Raw genomic sequence first — 17,922 nt, 5'->3', positions numbered from 1 at the left:
AACCATCTTCAATATATGTGGTTGTTATCAAAAAAATTATTCTAAGTATATTATTGTCAATTCAAAGAAATTTGTGCATTATTAAAATGTGTTGGAGCTTAAGAAAGCATGAACCTGAATGTCTAATGACAAAGATAACAGCAACAAATCTAGTGTATTCTCACCAAGTGAGGTCTGGAAAGGGCAGAATGTATGCAGTCCATACCGCTACCTCCGAAGAAGTAGAGAGGCCGTTTCCGATAGACCCCAGCTCAAGATAAAAAACAGTTAACAAGGTCATAGTAATACATGAAATAGGATGGGTGGCATACCGAAGTAAGAAATAAGAAATAAGAAACAATAATAATAAAAATAAGAGAGACACGAAAATAAGCGCAATACGAAAATAAGAAATAAGAAAAGGACACCCACCTAGTAGTAGAGTACATTAGCGGCTCCTACCAAAGGGCACAGTCCCAGGGTTACTAAACCGGCTACACAAAAGATCCCTAACTAGTAGTCACAACCCACACCCGCACTAGCCTTCTACCCTTATCCGCGACCTCCACACCTTTCTATCTAGGGTCATGTCCTCAGTAAGCTGTAGCAGCTTCATGTCATGTCTAATCACCTCTCTCCAGTATTTCTTCAGCCTACCTCTACTCCTCCCAAAACCATCCAAAGCTAGCCTCTCACACCTGCGAACTGGGGCATCCGTGCCCCTCCCCATCACATTCCCAAACCATCTCAGCCTTTCTTCTCGCATCTTGTCTTCCACACCTTCTCCCGGATAATCTAATTCCTAACTCTATCCCCTCTAGTAAGCCCACACATCCAACACAACATTCTCATTTCCGCTACCTTCAATTTTTGAATATGTGAGTTCTTGACTGGTCAACACTCCGCACCATAAGCATGGCCGGGCGGACTGCCACTCCGTAGAACTTACTTTAAGCTTTAAGGGTATCTTCTTATCACACAACACTCTCGAGGCTAGCCTCCATTTCATCTAACCTGCTCCAATACGTTTAGATACATCCTCATCAATCTCGCCATTCCCTTAAATCATAGACTCGAGATACTTAAAACTATCCCTCTTACAAACATCCTGGGAATTCAACCTCACCACTACTTCGTCCTCCTGCTTCAAGTCACTAAACTTTTATTCCACATTAAATATAACAAAATTTTCTTAATTTTAAAAAATTAAACAATTATATTGAAATAACTATTTTTTAATATAAAGATCAAGTAAAATGAAACGGAAAGAGAAAATTATAACTTATCATAATGTTGGGTTGTGCTAACACGAGGCATTCCTTCTAGTATAGTTACACAAATGGCCCCGATATACCTTCTTTGGCAGATAGAAGTGAAAATTGTTTTTAGAGTTTTCTCTTTTGATCATTTATTAAAACAAAAATCCCTCTAGTATATTTGACCCTTCTCGCAAACTTTTTTTTTCTTGCCTCCATATTGTATGTATATCTCTACATACATTATATGATATACACAATATATACACATCAGGTACAGCAAAGCATATATGTAGAATAAAGTGTATATATTTGTCATTTTGATAAACTAGATGGACAAATGAAATTCATAGGTATAGGAAGATGCATGCCCTATCAAATAGAGGTTTTTTCTATCGATCATATTTTGATTGTTTATAAATATAAGAACAGATAAAGAGTATTATATTTCGGTGTGAAATCAGTTGGTTTCATAGTTTTAGAATTATGTTGATCTCAAGTACTTCATCTTCGTCATCGCATGTAAGAATATATATAGAAGAAAAGTATGACTAGAAAGATTAATTAATACTAGGTGAATTTATTCGGGGAAACATAATTGATTGACTGAGACAAAATGATTTCCTACATTTCAGTTATCTAGTACTACCAGTAGATTGTAGTAGTAGTAGTACTAAAAAAGGATCCAGTCATCTCTGCTGATCCGTCTCATTATTTGTCATTGTTTCGAGTTGAATGTTGTTATCTTTGGTACTGGATATGATCAGTTCCATGCAGCAAGCTTCAATTTTACACATTCCTTCTGTTTTGTTTATTGTTCCTCAGTTCCTGCACCAAAAGAGGTTAAAATTGTTAAGCGAAATAGGTGATGCACACCGAGCAAAACTGCAGAATTTTGGTTGGCCTGTTTCTATTGAAATGGGGAAGATACATGCTGAAGAAATTGGAGACCAGCTCGACCTCCTGCAAGTGAAATTGGAAAATGAGTTTGAGGTCATGTGAAGCGCAGCTCTACCTTGCTATCAGGTCGTGTTTTTACATAGAAGTCTCGAGTGTTAAGGCTACTGAGAATTCTGTGTCATGAAATGAAGGGACGAAAGATCCTTACAGATGGTTCAGTCATAGAATCTGAGGCGAACTTTGTGCAGCCAACTATTGTTGAAATTTCTCCAAGAGTTCAAGATGTGAAGGAAGAATTGTTTGGTCCTGTTGTCTTATGTTATGAAGTTTAAGGTATATCTCCATAAAGGAGGCTATGAATTCTTTGGATGAGCACTTATTTTGCATAACTATGTTGATAAGTACACACTCTGGGAGGAGTTCCTTATTTAAACTCCATCTCTGAGTTTGAAAGAAACTACTCCGTCCTTCAAAGGTTTAAGTAGCTCCATTTTACCTTAGGTACGCAATCTGGTAATATTCCAGACAACATTCTTTAGATCGATCAGCTTCCCTCTCATAGGTTATTCTGGTTATGATGCGCTTATATGTGATGCAGACCACAAGGAAGTGATTGTGGTATTGTGAATGTGTGAATGTTCCAACAAATGGGGCAGGAATTGTTTGTTCTTTTGGTGATGACCGTGAGGCAGGAAGTGATTCATGAAGTAATATATGAGGCGCTTAACTTGGTAACAACACGAGCCTCTTCTTTAAATTCCATTTGCGTGTTATGTTTTGGGAGGCATGACATTTTGACACTCGAGTTGCTCTCAGAAATTTGAACAAGTAGCATGTCCTAATTATCCTAAATATCAATACCTAATGAATTTGGGAAACTCTGCCTTACTGCTGGGTTCATCATACTAAAATTGTGTCAATAGTATCAGTTCAGTACAAAGCTGTTTGAGTGCTATTTTAATTCAATGTTCCAAACAGGACATACTTTATTACCATGTGTGCTTTTCTCTTTTGCAGATAAGTCTTAACCTATTTGAACGAACTAGATGAAAATGAAGCAAAACGAAATTTGGAATTTATCTTTTTATTGGACAAGTATATTACAATGGAATGGAATAAGTACAGCTGATTTTGACGAATTTGTGGCCGAGTCCTGGTGTTTGTTATAAGTATACTATAGTACCAGTATTGTTTTGGTCTCGTGGAACTGAAAGACAGGACCAGAACAGAGATCGACTGGACACAATCAACTAATGAAACCAGAAACTGTTTGTCATTAAGAATGAGGATTCTTTCTTCCAACTTTTCCCCCTACTTAGTTGGAACACGACGAAAATATGATTTGAGTTGGTTGATCATATAGGGTGACAAAAGTAGAAGAAAACTACTATTGGAGTTTGGTGACCATTAGAATTCATGACAAAAGAAAAAGGAATGGGCCTAAAACCAGTTTTAGGTGAAGTGTAGGTTATCAAGATGTACTATATTCTCATTGACCTATGTTTGTTTTTAAGATACAAGGGAAGTGGCAGGAAAAATGGTCCTCTTTGGTCCCAGAGAATGTAAGCATGCTAACCAGTATCCTAGGCCTAGTCTAGTACTCCACTTCAACATAATCAGACAACCACAAAGCTTTATAGTCATTCCTTTCTCTTTTTGGTTTCCCACCCCGGTGTCCGGTACCCGCATTAAAGCCCCGACTAATTCGGATCGTGCACTGCAAGGCCCATTCTGGGGATGGCGCTCCCAACAGGATTTTTACCATACCAGGGCTCGAACCCGATACCTCTGGTTAAGGGTGGAGTAGTCTCACCACTATACTACAACCCATGTTGGTTATAGTCATTTCTTTCAGTGCAGTGTACCTCCACTTCCACCAATTCCCGCGATTTTCCATCTCCTCATACCAACTTACAACAACATACCTAGCTTAGATTTCACAAATAGGGTCTGTGGAGGATGGTGTGTATGCAAACTTACTCCTACATCGTGAAGATAGCGAGGTCATTTCCGAACGACCCTTGGCTCAAGTAATCCCCATACCAACTTAGGACAAACTAAACAATGTGTCTCCTTCCATCAAGAAAAAGTATTCCATCTATCCCAACTCTCGATTTATGTGACATTATTTGACCGAAAGGAGGTTTTAAAAGAAAAAGATGAAGTTCCCATCAACAAAGCAAGGAAGCAGGACCAATCTGAGTAGGAAATTAGAAACAACAAATGTTTTCTAGTAGAACCAAGATTCCAACAAAATGGTGAGATACACAAATTTCAAGAGAGGCAAGATAATACCATAGCATAAATGAATAGAGATTTACAGAATACATAAAAAGAGCTAATCAAAACTGCAAAATCTGTTGGGCAAAGTAAATGTTACAATTGAAAAGCGTGACCAACAGTTAAATTTAGTGTCCATTCCTTAAACAAACTGCCAATTACTCTCGAGAAGCGAAACATGAACGAGTGAGTAACTTCTTCATTCACAACCTCCATCCAGTCCCATGGCATGAAACGAATCGACCAAAGAAAGTGCTGGGATACAACTTTCTGATCGAACAATCACCGTGTGCTGCTTTTCTCCACTGCTCTCCACGGGACTACTAGACATCGACCTAAGCAACTTCGGAGATTCCAAACTCCTCCTCAAAATCTGCCTCATCGCAGCGATTAAGTGAACAGTCGGATTCAAAGGCGGGCTAGAAGAACTGAATTTCTTACAGAAATTGAGGTGACGATTCAAGGCCTCTTCCGCACTGATCAGCATCTCACATCGAATGATCTCATCCTTGATTGCCTCGGCACACAATCCGCAAATCCACTTCCCCTGATACCTCTGCAGGATTGTTTCTATATACGATAGAGTGCATTCCTCCGTCAATCCACAGCACTCGCATTTGGCGAAATCCACATCCATCGGCGCTGTAAGTTTTGCTTTTACTGTTTGTGCTTCAGATGATTTCATCACAATTGCATCACTGATTATCGACATCCTTATTCGTCAATCTGAAAACGAATTTCAACTGAAATCAAACCTCTATAAACAAGGAAGTACTCCAAATTTTCACTAAATCTACATATACATATAAAATCCGAGCTAGAACCAGTTCATAAATGACCAACATCTAGTCCAAGTTTTCGTTAAATTTCATATATGCATATAAAATACGAGTTCCAAACAGCTCATAAATGACCTACATCTAATCTATGTGCAAAATCAATACAAAGAAATCAGTCAAATTTTTCATTAACTTGTACATATACATATACATATAAAATCCTAGCTCGAAACAGTTCATAAATGACCTACATCTAATCTACCTGCAAAATCAGTAAAAAGAAATTATTTCAATGTTTTCATTAAATTTTTCATATACATATAAAATTCAGCTCGAAACAGCTCATAACTAACCAAGTGCAAAATCAATATAAAGAAATATTCCAAAATTTTCATTAAATTGTGTACATATACATATAAAATCCGAGCTCGAAACAGTTCATAATTGACCAACATATAATATACAAGCAAAATTAATGCACTTACCAGCCGAAGCTATACGAAAACAGAGATATAAATTTATGCAGGGCAGATTAAAATTTATAATTATTCTTTTTTCTTCTGATGATGTTTACAGAAGTTAAAAGGAATCCTTTTCTATCTTTCTTTCTCCCACTCGCCTTCTTCTTTGCTTTTTACCTCATGAATATAATACGTATCCATAAAGGGAGAAAAAAAAACTTCAAAAAAGCTCAAAAAGATTCAGCAAAAATCTCAATATGTTTATGGACATAGACAAACAGAGAGAAAATCATTGAATTTATTGCAGAGATGAGCTCAAAGTATAGAGAAAGAGACAAAATTGAAAGTTTTTTTTTGTGCTCCACAAAAAAAGAATTGTTCTTTTTAAGACATTTTGGAGAGATTTAGAAACATATATACTAACATGTGATAGCACAGCTGCGACCAATAAGGGTTGTGTGCTGCTCCACTCTTAATCAGAGGTCAGGATTTGATATAAAAAAATTATATTAGAGTGTTGTTATTTTAATGGGCCCTGCAATACACGATTTAGATTAGTCGGGCTCTAATAAATATACGGACATTGAATGAGAAACCAAAAAAAAAAAGATAGCACAATTGCGACTATTTCATCCTTAAAAAGTATCCAGTTTGATTTCTCGATATAAAAAAAATCATTGTTTGATTTCAGTCTTAGCCTTAGATATGAAAAAAAATAATTTAAAGCGTCACCTCTAAAATAGACCTGTAATGCATTGTGTAAATTAATTAAGATTATAACACGAACACCGAACAGAGGGAAAAAATTTAATTTTTTTTTTTAAAAAACATATATGGAAGTAGTGACGAGGCAGGGGAGGGGGTAAAAGGGCGTGGGGGTGGGGTTAGAGGGAAAAAAAGAGAAGGCTCAATGATTGATTGGCGGTTTGGAGAATCCACGTCACCTATTGTTGTCAATTAAAAATTGCCGGCTGTTTTTTAAGTACATTGCCAGCTGTTTTTCTATATTTTTCCATTTATGAGAGAAAAAAAAAATGGGATTCTAGTCCCGTATTTTATTAAAAAGAATCTAATTTTACCTAATTAAAGTACATTTTTGTTTTCAATTATTGCATTTTGATTCTTCCACTAACAATATTTTTCACAAATGTACTAGTAGTACTTTTAAAATTTAGTCTTTTATAATAACCCATATAAATGATGATAATTTCATTACATTTAGCACAATCTAAATAAATTAACATAAAATCACGTGGCAGACGAATGCATTTCACTCTCTTATGATGAGACGGTGCAAAGGCTAAAGACTACAAAATAGCCAAATTTAGGGGGTAAAAAATCACGAGGGTCTTTATATATTATGTCAATTTAAATAAGAGTTTAGATAATCGGCTAAATAATAGTAGTAGAATTTTATTACAGTAAACATCAAATGTGTTCCGACACATACCATAAAAATTAATACTCTTCTAATAAAGGAACCAAAAGTGCATTTATAAATTATAATTATTTTATCTCTTTTTATTTAAGTAAATTATAAGAGAGCTAATGACAAAGAAGCACGTGTCGGATGGATCACCGACATCTATGTCCAATATATTACTCCTCACTACACAAGGAAAGAATATTGCACCCTCACTCCGTTCTAACAATACTTATTTATTATTCATTTGATATATAAATTAAAAATAATAAGAATAATTTTACGATATTATTATTTAAATATAATAAATTTATTATCATAAAAAATGCATTAAATAATAAGTATTTTCTCTGTGTAAAAAAGAATGACTACTTTCCTTTTTAGTTTTTTTTTAATAATTTTTAATTTTAATTTTTCATGTGGCATGTTTAAAACCACAAAATTGAAGGACATTTTGGTACATTTGATATATCTTTAATTTAGGATCACATGATTCAAAAGTCTTTTTATTTTCTTAAATTTCGTGTCAAGTCAAATTAGATCATGTTTTAAAAACGGATGTAGTAGTATTTAGTAGCAAGAATGAAATAAACAAAAAAAATATGCTATCCATTGATTTTTTAAACTAAACAATAGGGAAATTTAGTTTTAGTATAGTGAAGAAATATTGTTGACAATATGGGGTAGCAATAATGGAGCACATATGTGAAAATTAGGTCCTAATTTGTAGTTCACGATTTACTAATTAATTAGATCCAACTATATACGAAGTTCATTTACACTTCACAATCCACTCACATTTTGCTATTTGTAGATGAGCATTGCTTTCTTTTTACATGAATGGAATTTTCTTCCATAGTTAAATTGAGCTTAAGTTTTATGTTAATATAGGATTCGAACCTTAATTACCTAGCTAATGCTTCATTGTGTGGAGAATACAAAAGAAATGGACTCTATCATCACTTTCCATTTGAATAGAAGAAAATATAGATCTTTTCAAATCTCTCATATACAAATGAAGATAGTTTATAATTAAAAAAGACATCAAACTAAAAATAAATGAATAAAAAACTACAAAATTAGTTTATGAATGTGTTCCGCTCAATATAAAAGTTTCTAAATAGTAATAGTACTTACTTGTACTCAATATTTACACCAAACTATGTTAATTTATCAATGATTAAGTAGTTATAGACATTAGGTGAAAATGTATAGTATTAGTTATGTTAGCTATAATTAAATAATAAATCGTTTAAACCAATGTTATGTATCCATTTAATTTAACTAAAAATTACATAAATTCCTGAAACTAATTATTCTTTATCTTGATTATTTTAAAAAACATTAAAAATGTCTGATTTAATCCACACGGATACATCACATTTTTTAGATACGTCACTTATTTTTATATAAATCGATCACTTGATTTTACATAGATACATCTCATTTTTTTGAATACATCATTTAATTGCATGAATACATCAAATTCTTTCACATACATCACTTAATTATACACGAATTTATATATGTCCAAGCTTATAAGTAAAACAGAAATTTATGTAAGTTCTTAAAATAATTGAGACTTTAAATAATTATAATAAGTTAAGTTATCATACTCAGCATTTAATTTTTTTCATAATATAAACATGTGAAATTGTGGTAGTTCTTAACAGGTTTGAAAATTGTCAGCCAGCACTGGTACTACAATTATTTAGTGCTTTCTAGAAAAACCATAATGTACTATAACATTTTATTTAATTTTTTTGGAAAGTTGTTCTGCCAAAATAAAGTAACTTTGTAAAGGCAGCCGCCAATATTTCTGCCAAGTGCCAACTGGTCGCCGGAAATGAACCTTTGCGGCTGACCATTTAGGAATATAATAGAAATGTTATTTCCAGTTGTCCAACATGTAGAGATATTACGTCATTTTTCAACTTGACTTTAAAAAATAGTTTATTATCTTAAAATTTTAAATTTCATAAATAGAATTGCAAGTTACTTCCTCCGTTTCGGAATAAATGAATTGTTGGGATATTTATTGATATTTCACAATAAGTGAATCATTGCATTTTTTTAAAAATTTATCCTTATGATTTGACAATCAATTAACTTTTGAAAATGTATTACAAGGTCAACTTTTTCTTTTTAGGGATAAAAATGAAAAGTTGTGTTAAATTTATGTCTTTAATGTTTTTTTCTTAATTTATGTGTCAAAATCCAATAATTCATTTATTATGAAACGGAGGGAGTATCATTTTAGAACTTTGGGATACTTATTATTATTATTATTATTATTATTATTATTATTATTATTATTATTATTATTTTATTTAATTAACTTGACTTAAATTGAAGAATCCAATACCAAATAAAAAAGACGTGTGTTGTTTCTTTATATGGATTTGGATAACTTTTTCATCACCAAAAATCTTCCTCGATTGATAGAATGTTCCGCATGTTCCGTTACTAACACTTTAAAAAAAGCAATTAGATCATCTCGCTTCGGTGAATCACTTGAACCCTCATATATTTTTGATGTCATGGAGCCCACTACCTTCTCACAACGAGTTGGAAACAAGAGAGGTCATCTATAGTGGAAGTCGAAAGATGGGGCTGCGAATTGGTGGTCACTTCGAAGAACCACCCTCAAATACGATTCCGCTCCCCTTCGTACATCGAATGAAAAATAGAAGGGTGATCGCGGGACTTGGACAATGCACTTCTTATAAATTAGCTTGTGTGATTAAATTTAGATTCAAAATTCATTTCTTTAACGGATTAAAACAGTTATTAGTAACTTAATTTTCTGTCCAATATTGGATGTGGACTGGTGGCTAAATTATTGGATCCAAATTAAAGAGTGAAGTCTACGTTAACCAAAGTTGGCCACTTACCTATTATATTATTTGTTGTTAGGTTATACCTTTAAAGCAACAAAGTTTGAGCCTTTGAGGTCACCTTCATATCTTGATTCTTTCCTTTAATTTGATTATACCAATAGTGCATGGCCTAAGTGAAGAAAGAAACTGATTCTTTCTTTTTTACTTTTTCTGTTTTAATAGAAGGGGGAGTTAGCATGATGGTGAAAAGGAAGTACACCCATTTAATAATAATCATACAAAAATCCTAAGAGATCAAAAACAGATCTCATCATCACTAGCTCGTTCGTGCATTGATTAGTATTAGAGGGTAATTAAAGGTTCAATTTACTAATGCAAGGGAGAGATAGAAGTTCGAAACTTCCATATGATATTTAAGTACCTACTTGTTGCTTATAGATGCAATATATGTTGATTGAGTCATTGAGTTTGTCGACGTGCTTAAAAGCACTTTTTGGCTTTGCCAAACAACTTTAAAAATTCAAAAATGCTTAAAAGTCAGAAACACTTAAAAATAAGTCAATTCAAACAAACATTAAGGTGTTTGTCGATGTGCATATATATATATATATATATATTGAGTTTAAGTTTTATGCATCGTTGGTGTATAAAATATTCTACACTATCAGGTAAACTTGACTTGCTATTGCAGGTTACCCCATCTTTTCCATAAAATTGGAAAAAGAAAAAATTGAGTAATCTACAATTGCAAATCAAGTGTACTAATAGTGTAGAACAATTTATATACTGACAGTGCACAAAATTTAAATTCCTATATATTTGGAGCACGAGTAATGAAAGCAAAAAGGTGTATGTGGTATTCGTGCAATCAATGAAAGATTTCTTAATTAAATAATGTGAACTAGCTTAATTTATATTTTGCCAATCTTTTCATAGCGTTGCAATATCTCCATGAAGAGTGTTGAGATATGGTAAAGACCCACCATCTATAACTATAACAATAACTTAGTGTATGTTTATTGGGTTATCGGTTTAACCGATAACCCAATAAGCTAAAATCGATATCGAACTGTTTACCTAATAAATTTTTTTTATAAAATCAATAAAAAATCGTTAACCCGAAAACCCAATAACATTTTTATCGGTTCAATTTTTGCACAACCCTACGATATGATAAAGACCCACCATCTATAACTATAATTTGAGCGATGAGAATGAAATCATGAATAACGTAACCTTTGACTTAGACCATTTTATTACCTTTGTGGATGTTCTCAACAAATTTGGGTTAGTTAGGCTAGTATCACGATAAATAAGATATCGAATTTCTCAAGAACAAAAAATTAGATTAGAAAAAAATGAATGAATGGAAATATGAAGCATTAAAAGGGAAAAGTTGAAGTAGTTGTCATGGGGAAGCTAGGCATCAATGATCATCAATTCACATGGCGCTGTGTGTTAAATATCGACACATTCGCACGTTATTCTCATGCTTTTGTATGCTTATTGTTTTGTCAATTCTATCGATAACTCTTGCGATAGATACGTATTTGTCATGGACCTTATATTATAATACATAATAAGTAGAGGAAATTTTGGAACATTGACCTATTTAATACTATTCTATTCAATAGTATCCATTAATAACCATTTAGTCATTGCCCAACAGGTTCCATCAACTTTTTAGGTCAATGTTCTTGCGTTTAAAGAGTACCTATCCTCCATTAAATAAATTAAAGAGCTAGTCAGGTCACCTAAACCAAACTCCTTGTTAGCTAATAATTGGATTTGTTAATCAATGCATATACCGTAAGTATAAGAATTCTTTATACCATCAGGTCATTAAAGAACATGTACAAGTAAAGTTACTTAAAATGTAGTATAATTTATAATCTTAAGGATAATAATTAAGATGGCTACAATAGGTAAATTAAAGATAAATTGATGGTATAAAATTTTTTAATACTAAGAGATAATACATAAATATAACCCTAAACTTGACACCAAATTATAACTTTCACCTTAAACTTTGACAGTGCACAAATATGACCTTTAAATGACTTTTCGCTATTATTTTTTCATTATTTTCGGCTCAGCGATGAAAATGGCATCTAATTTCTTTTGTCATTGCAGAAAAAGAGCAATATTGAAGATTTAATAATTTGGCGGATCAGCCTCATACGAAAAAATCAAGCGGGTATGTATATATATTATAAATATTAAATTAAAGATGAAACTATACTAATAATAAAAAAAATTATAGTTTTAATAAAACATTATTAAATTAATGTTATTAAAAATAGTGGTAGTAGTATATTAAACTAACGTTATCAAATTAACGTAATTAAAATGTTATTAAATTAACGTTATGAAAACGTTATTAAATTAACGAGGGGTGGACCTACGTGGTTGCCATGGGGTTCACTCGAACCCCCTCGGTAAAAAACTATGTTGTATATATATAAGATAGAAAATATATATTTATGTACATATATTTATGTTGAACCACATGAAACAAGACACTTAGATAGTCCAGTGGTGTTATTTACTCTTCTTGGGCGCTTCCTTCAGCCTACTGTGCGGGTTCGATCCCTGCTAGTGGCTGTTTTTTTTTTAATTAAAAAAAGTTAGGTGCTACTACTATAGAAATAAATAAAAAAAATTATTATTATAATAATAGTAATAATAACAACAATAATAATAATAAAAACGACATTGTTTTAACAAAAAAAATAAAACTTTAACAGCGTACAAATATGACATTTAATTTTTTAAAACTGCACAAATATGATCTCTCTCCAAATCAGCCCTTTTAACGACATGACACCTTGTGATTGGATTACCTTTCCACGTAGGCACGAGTGAGACTCACGCATGGGGTTGCAAAATCGGAGGTCATATTTATTCAAATTTTGAATAGCTAAAGGTCTTATTTGTACACTATCAAAGTTTAAGATCAAAATTATAATTTAGTGTAAAATTTAGGATATTTTTTCGTATTAACTCTTATTTTATTAGTATATCTGTGCAGGTGCAGATAGAAAAAGCATACTCAATATATTATATTAATAAAATAAACTCCGCGTAGAGGTGCCGGAAGAGGACCTCCGGTGGTAGCAGTTAGTACAGGTGACTTCAGCCACAGAAGAGCAGTTGTGTTGGGTCAGGTTGTCAGAATTATTAAGTTTTTAGTTAATTAAATTTCAACCAATAAGAAACTATCACATATTAAATAAAAATGCTAATTATTTTTTAAATTTTTTTTAATCAAGGGGAGTGTAAAATAGAGTCATATAGGAGGATGGAAGCAGTGGTGGAGCTAAAATTTTTATTGAGAGGGTTCAGAAGTAAATATACGGACTAGTCGAAGAGAGTTTAACATCTATTATATATACATAAAAATATTTTTAACCATGTAAAAATAATAATAAATTTTCGACGAAGGGCCCTCCTGAATTCAATGTGGCTCTGTCACTAGATGGAATGATATTTAGAGCGCTAAGAAGGAGGGTATTTGGATATTTTAGGACCATTTTCAATACTTGAAAGATATATTAGATCATTATCCGTATAATTTATTATCTTAAGAATAATAATCAAGACAGCTAGAGTAGGTAAAGATAAATTGATGGTATCAAAATTTCTTATACTAACGATAACGATGCATAAATTAAACTTGTCATTCGATTATTTTCATGCAGGTCATTTGACCGTAATACCCTTGAACTATCAGCGAATACAAAATCTTTCTTTTTTTAATTAAAAGTTTTGAGTTTAACTCTTAAAAAATGAAATTTATTTTTAGTAGAAAGCTTTTTTACTCTCTTGATGAACACATTCAACATGAATCAAGATTTAGCGGGCCAATAAATTTTAAAAATCAGATGATTAAAAAGAGCATCATTGAATCTACCTGAGTAGTCTCCACATTTGTGGCTAATGCATGTTATGCTTTATTTAATTTATAGTTGACACTTGACAGTATTTTGTATGAGAAATGAATTAATGATACTACCATACATATTAATTAATGTCTTTGTTTGTTCTACCAAAAGAACAAAAATTTACAGGCTTTGAGATGATAGGGAACGTGTGGCTAAATGAGCAAATGGCAATTTAAAGAAAAAGCCATATTCATTGTTAAATTAGTAGCCGTTGATTCTCCTTATCTGATATTGGACAACTCTCTATTAATGAATTAATTTTAGGGGTCGAATTGGACTCGATATTCATTTGTTTTTGAAAAATTTTCATGAATAACGAAGCTTAAAAGCAATCCATGCTAATTAATTATATTGTTTACTCGATGTTGGGCCCATCTTATATTACTCCAGTCAAGAATTTGTGAGGATATTAATTAGCTAAATTTTGAGATTAAATTAGGCTAAACGTTTATTTCTTTATCACTAGTTGTCTTTTTTATTTCTTTATCACTAGTTGTCTTTTCTAATTATCAGAAATCGAAGTACTATAGAGTGTGTGTTTGGGGGGCGGGGGGGGGCGGAGGCAATTATGCAAGTGTACTTGTATTTCTTGGCGATGACACTATAACCATATTAAGCATTTAACTACAATTTAGTATAAGCTAAATGCATAATTAATCATAGCAGATCATTACCATATCTGCAGTATTGCATCTGGAATATTCTATCATGGAGATACTTATCATCCAAAATTATGAAATAAAATATAGAAGAAAATTCCAGAAACTAGCATCCTTAATACTATAATTACAATAAATAGCAATACTTTTTCAAAATTACAACTTATAGCAAAAGTAGCAATATTTTACCCACTTCATAGTAACAGAAGAATATGTATTTTCCAGTTGTGCATATGTATTTATGAGTAATACATATATATTTGTATGTGTATTTATATAGCAACATTTTACTTAAATGCAAAATATAATTTGCTACTTTTCGTAATTATGAAACTGTTGCTATAAAAGTTATAATTAAGGCTACAAAGTTGCTATTTCTGAAATTTTCCATTTAAAGAATGAAGATAGAAGATACGAATTATATTCCTTTCAAACAAGTTGCATTTAATAATTTAATAATTTAATCATTTATCGTATTGAACAATTTTCATTGAAGATTCATACTCTAAAAAGAAATTGTGTTAAGGTGCTACAAATTCATTAATTTATAATTTTACGTCCACCTATTTTAACAAAACCTTCAAGCCTCCTCTAATTATATAAACTAATCTAGTGGTTGACCAGTTGTAGAAGTACATATTTGACTGAATCAAATATGCATTGCACTAGTCCCCAAGAACAAGGAGATTAATAGTATTTTAATAGATATAATTTTTATTTTAATTTAAGTAATATTAGTTGATTTAGATTTGATGCCGTTGACTTTTAATAAGAGGTCATTTAGCAAAAATAGTTCTGCAAAATCACCATTGTAAAATAATGCCACAATTAAACTTTTCTGTAATGACAGTGACATAGATGAGCCGAATGATTAAAGTTGATGGATTAGATGAGTCAAACTTATAACTGATGGCATTATTGAGTCATTTTTCAAAAGTTTCATGACATATTTGAGTCTTTTCCAAGCAAGTAAGCATCCCATACCAATTCCTTACATTGTTTATTCGATGTTGGACCTATATCTTATATCGTTGTAGTTAAGAATTTGGGAGAGTATTAATTAACTAATTTTTGAGGTTAAATTAGGCTCTAACATCCACTTCTTTATCACTTGTTGTCCTTACCATATATTAAGCATTTAATCACAATTTTAAAACCGTGACCTAACTTTAGTACAAGGTAATGAATAATTAGTTATAGTATAGTAGATCATTACCATATCTGATACTTATCCAAAATTCTGGAATAAAATATAGAAGATTTAAAGAACGAAGATAGAAGATACGAATTATATTCCTTTCAAACAAGTTGCATTTAATAATTTAATCATTTCTTAGTGAATAATTTTCTTTGAGGATTCATACTCTGAAAGAAATTGTGTTAAGGTGCTAAAAAATTATTAATTTATAATTTTAGGTCCACCTATTTCAAAAAAAACTTCAAGCCTCTTCTAATTGGATTAACTACTTGTAGTAGTACATTTTTGACTCAATCAAATATGCACTGCACTTGTCCCCAAGAACAAGCAAATTAGTGATTGAAATATAAATCATCATCTATGAACTGGTGGACAACATGTTATAGTTATAAAAACGTATTTTTGATGATTTGATATATACATTCATAGCAATAATTGATTTGAGGTATATTTCATAGCTAGAGTGGGGGTGGGGGGTGGGGGTGGGGGGGACCCATATGTCATAATCAGGTGATCACTCTTTGATAATATTATAATCCAATAATTAAAGCAAAAGTGAGTTGCTTAATTAGAGATGATTGAACGATTGATTATCTCTTTTCCAATTTGCTTAGGACTCCAATTAATAAACATTTCTTTCGTGGAGAAAGCGATAGTAATTAGTAAATGAATAAATGAAATATACATTATCTTTAAATTGAGATAAAATCATCCTTATTGATTAACCTTAATTACGATTCTAAGTTGATCATTAGGCAAACTTAGGCCCATTTGTTTACATTAAGAAGTTAATTATATACCTAAATCAAAATATGAAGGTGTTGTCTCTAAATTTAAATACTGAATGATTAATATTATTCGTTTTTCAACATCGCACGTATAATTTATTTATTTTAAAATATGCGTAGTAAACATATGTAAATTAAGGTCTTAAATATATTAGCTAGGTGATTTTCCCATAAAAGAAACCAGCATTAGGTCTTATGTTGGTTTAGGCCATGAAAAGCATGTTAGTGAGCGCTTAGCTCCTAATGTGAGACTTTCAGATTTAGTTGGGCTTCAATGTAGATATCGAATACTAGGTGTTAAATTTTATTTTATTTTTGTAAAAAAAAAATAAAAAAAATGGGCCAGGATGAGTTGCTAAGCATTTGCGCTGTGAGGAATTGGGCTGCAATTTACTTGTGTCAAAGCTGTAGCTGAGACGGTGCTTCTGTAGCCCAAATAAGAATTAAGTTGCTTGTTAAGTCTAATAAGATGAGTTGCTTGTACAGTAGTCAACTATTTGTTCATACTTACGCCGTCTGTGTGTTGGTGTTTGACTGGACATGAAATTTAATAGTAATAAAATAAAAAAAAATTTAAATTTATTTGTCTAAAATAAGCTACAGTCATTTCTGTGAGTAAAAGTAATCTTACTAAGGGTAAATAGAAAGTTTAAAGTTAAATTATTTCTAGGAAAAATATTCAGAAAAATACCTGAACTTTGATAGAATTTGTAGTTGAGCATACTAAACTTTGCGGGGGGGTCCTATTACCCACCTAGACTTTTTTAAAGTATATTTAATTCTCCCCGAAATGCTATACCCAGTTTTGACGGCTGACGGTGTAATATACGCGTCAATCACATTTTTACCAGTATTTTTTTATAAAAAAAATAAATTTTATTCATTTCTTCTCCATTCTTATTCTTTTCATCAATTTTCATTATTTTTTCATCATTTTTCACCAAAATTTTGATTTTTAATTCTTGAAATTTGACCTTTATTTAGTTCATACTAAATCTTTTCCCAAATAACAAATTCAAATCAAAAACTTTCTTCAATAATTTTATTTAAATCGAATGGATCACTTTTCCAAAGTTTCTTAATTATGCCCAAATGCCGGCGGCAATGGTGGCTGCCGACAGCAATGGTGGAATTAATTTCCTCTCAAAATTTGATAAAGATCTGATTTTATTTATGATCAAACGTAAAAGACGATTAGTTTTTCAATTTTGCGATGAATTTTTCTTTTTCAATGTGAAATTGGGTCAAATTGATGGAAATGAATTAGGTGTGTTGAAGATGAAATAAAGAAGCATCATTGGAACACCACTGAAGAGAAGAAAGAAAGAAGAAAGGAGAGAGAATTTTTTCCAAACAAATATAAAAGATGATTAGTTTTTCAATTTTGTGATGATTTCTTTTTTTCAATTTTAAAT

The 17,922-nt window shown here is 31.7% G+C and overlaps 1 protein-coding gene across 1 annotated transcript; it reads right to left on the bottom strand.

The window, feature by feature from the left end:
• Positions 1-4,407: 4,407 nt before the first annotated feature.
• On the bottom strand, positions 4,408-6,047 carry LOC107876061. Its single transcript, XM_016723043.2, has 2 exons — positions 5,680-6,047; positions 4,408-5,141 (listed from the first exon to the last, which is right to left on the bottom strand). The coding sequence occupies exon 2, from the start codon at positions 5,125-5,127 to the stop codon at positions 4,615-4,617; it is 513 nt and encodes a 170-aa protein (XP_016578529.2). The 5' UTR covers positions 5,128-5,141; positions 5,680-6,047; the 3' UTR covers positions 4,408-4,614.
• Positions 6,048-17,922: the final 11,875 nt, after the last annotated feature.

This window comes from Capsicum annuum, chromosome 6, assembly GCF_002878395.1.
Source record: "Capsicum annuum cultivar UCD-10X-F1 chromosome 6, UCD10Xv1.1, whole genome shotgun sequence".
Lineage (NCBI taxonomy): Eukaryota > Viridiplantae > Streptophyta > Magnoliopsida > Solanales > Solanaceae > Capsicum > Capsicum annuum.
The sequence above is the reverse complement of the archived record's forward strand: the minus strand, read 5'-3'. Positions and strand labels throughout refer to the sequence as shown.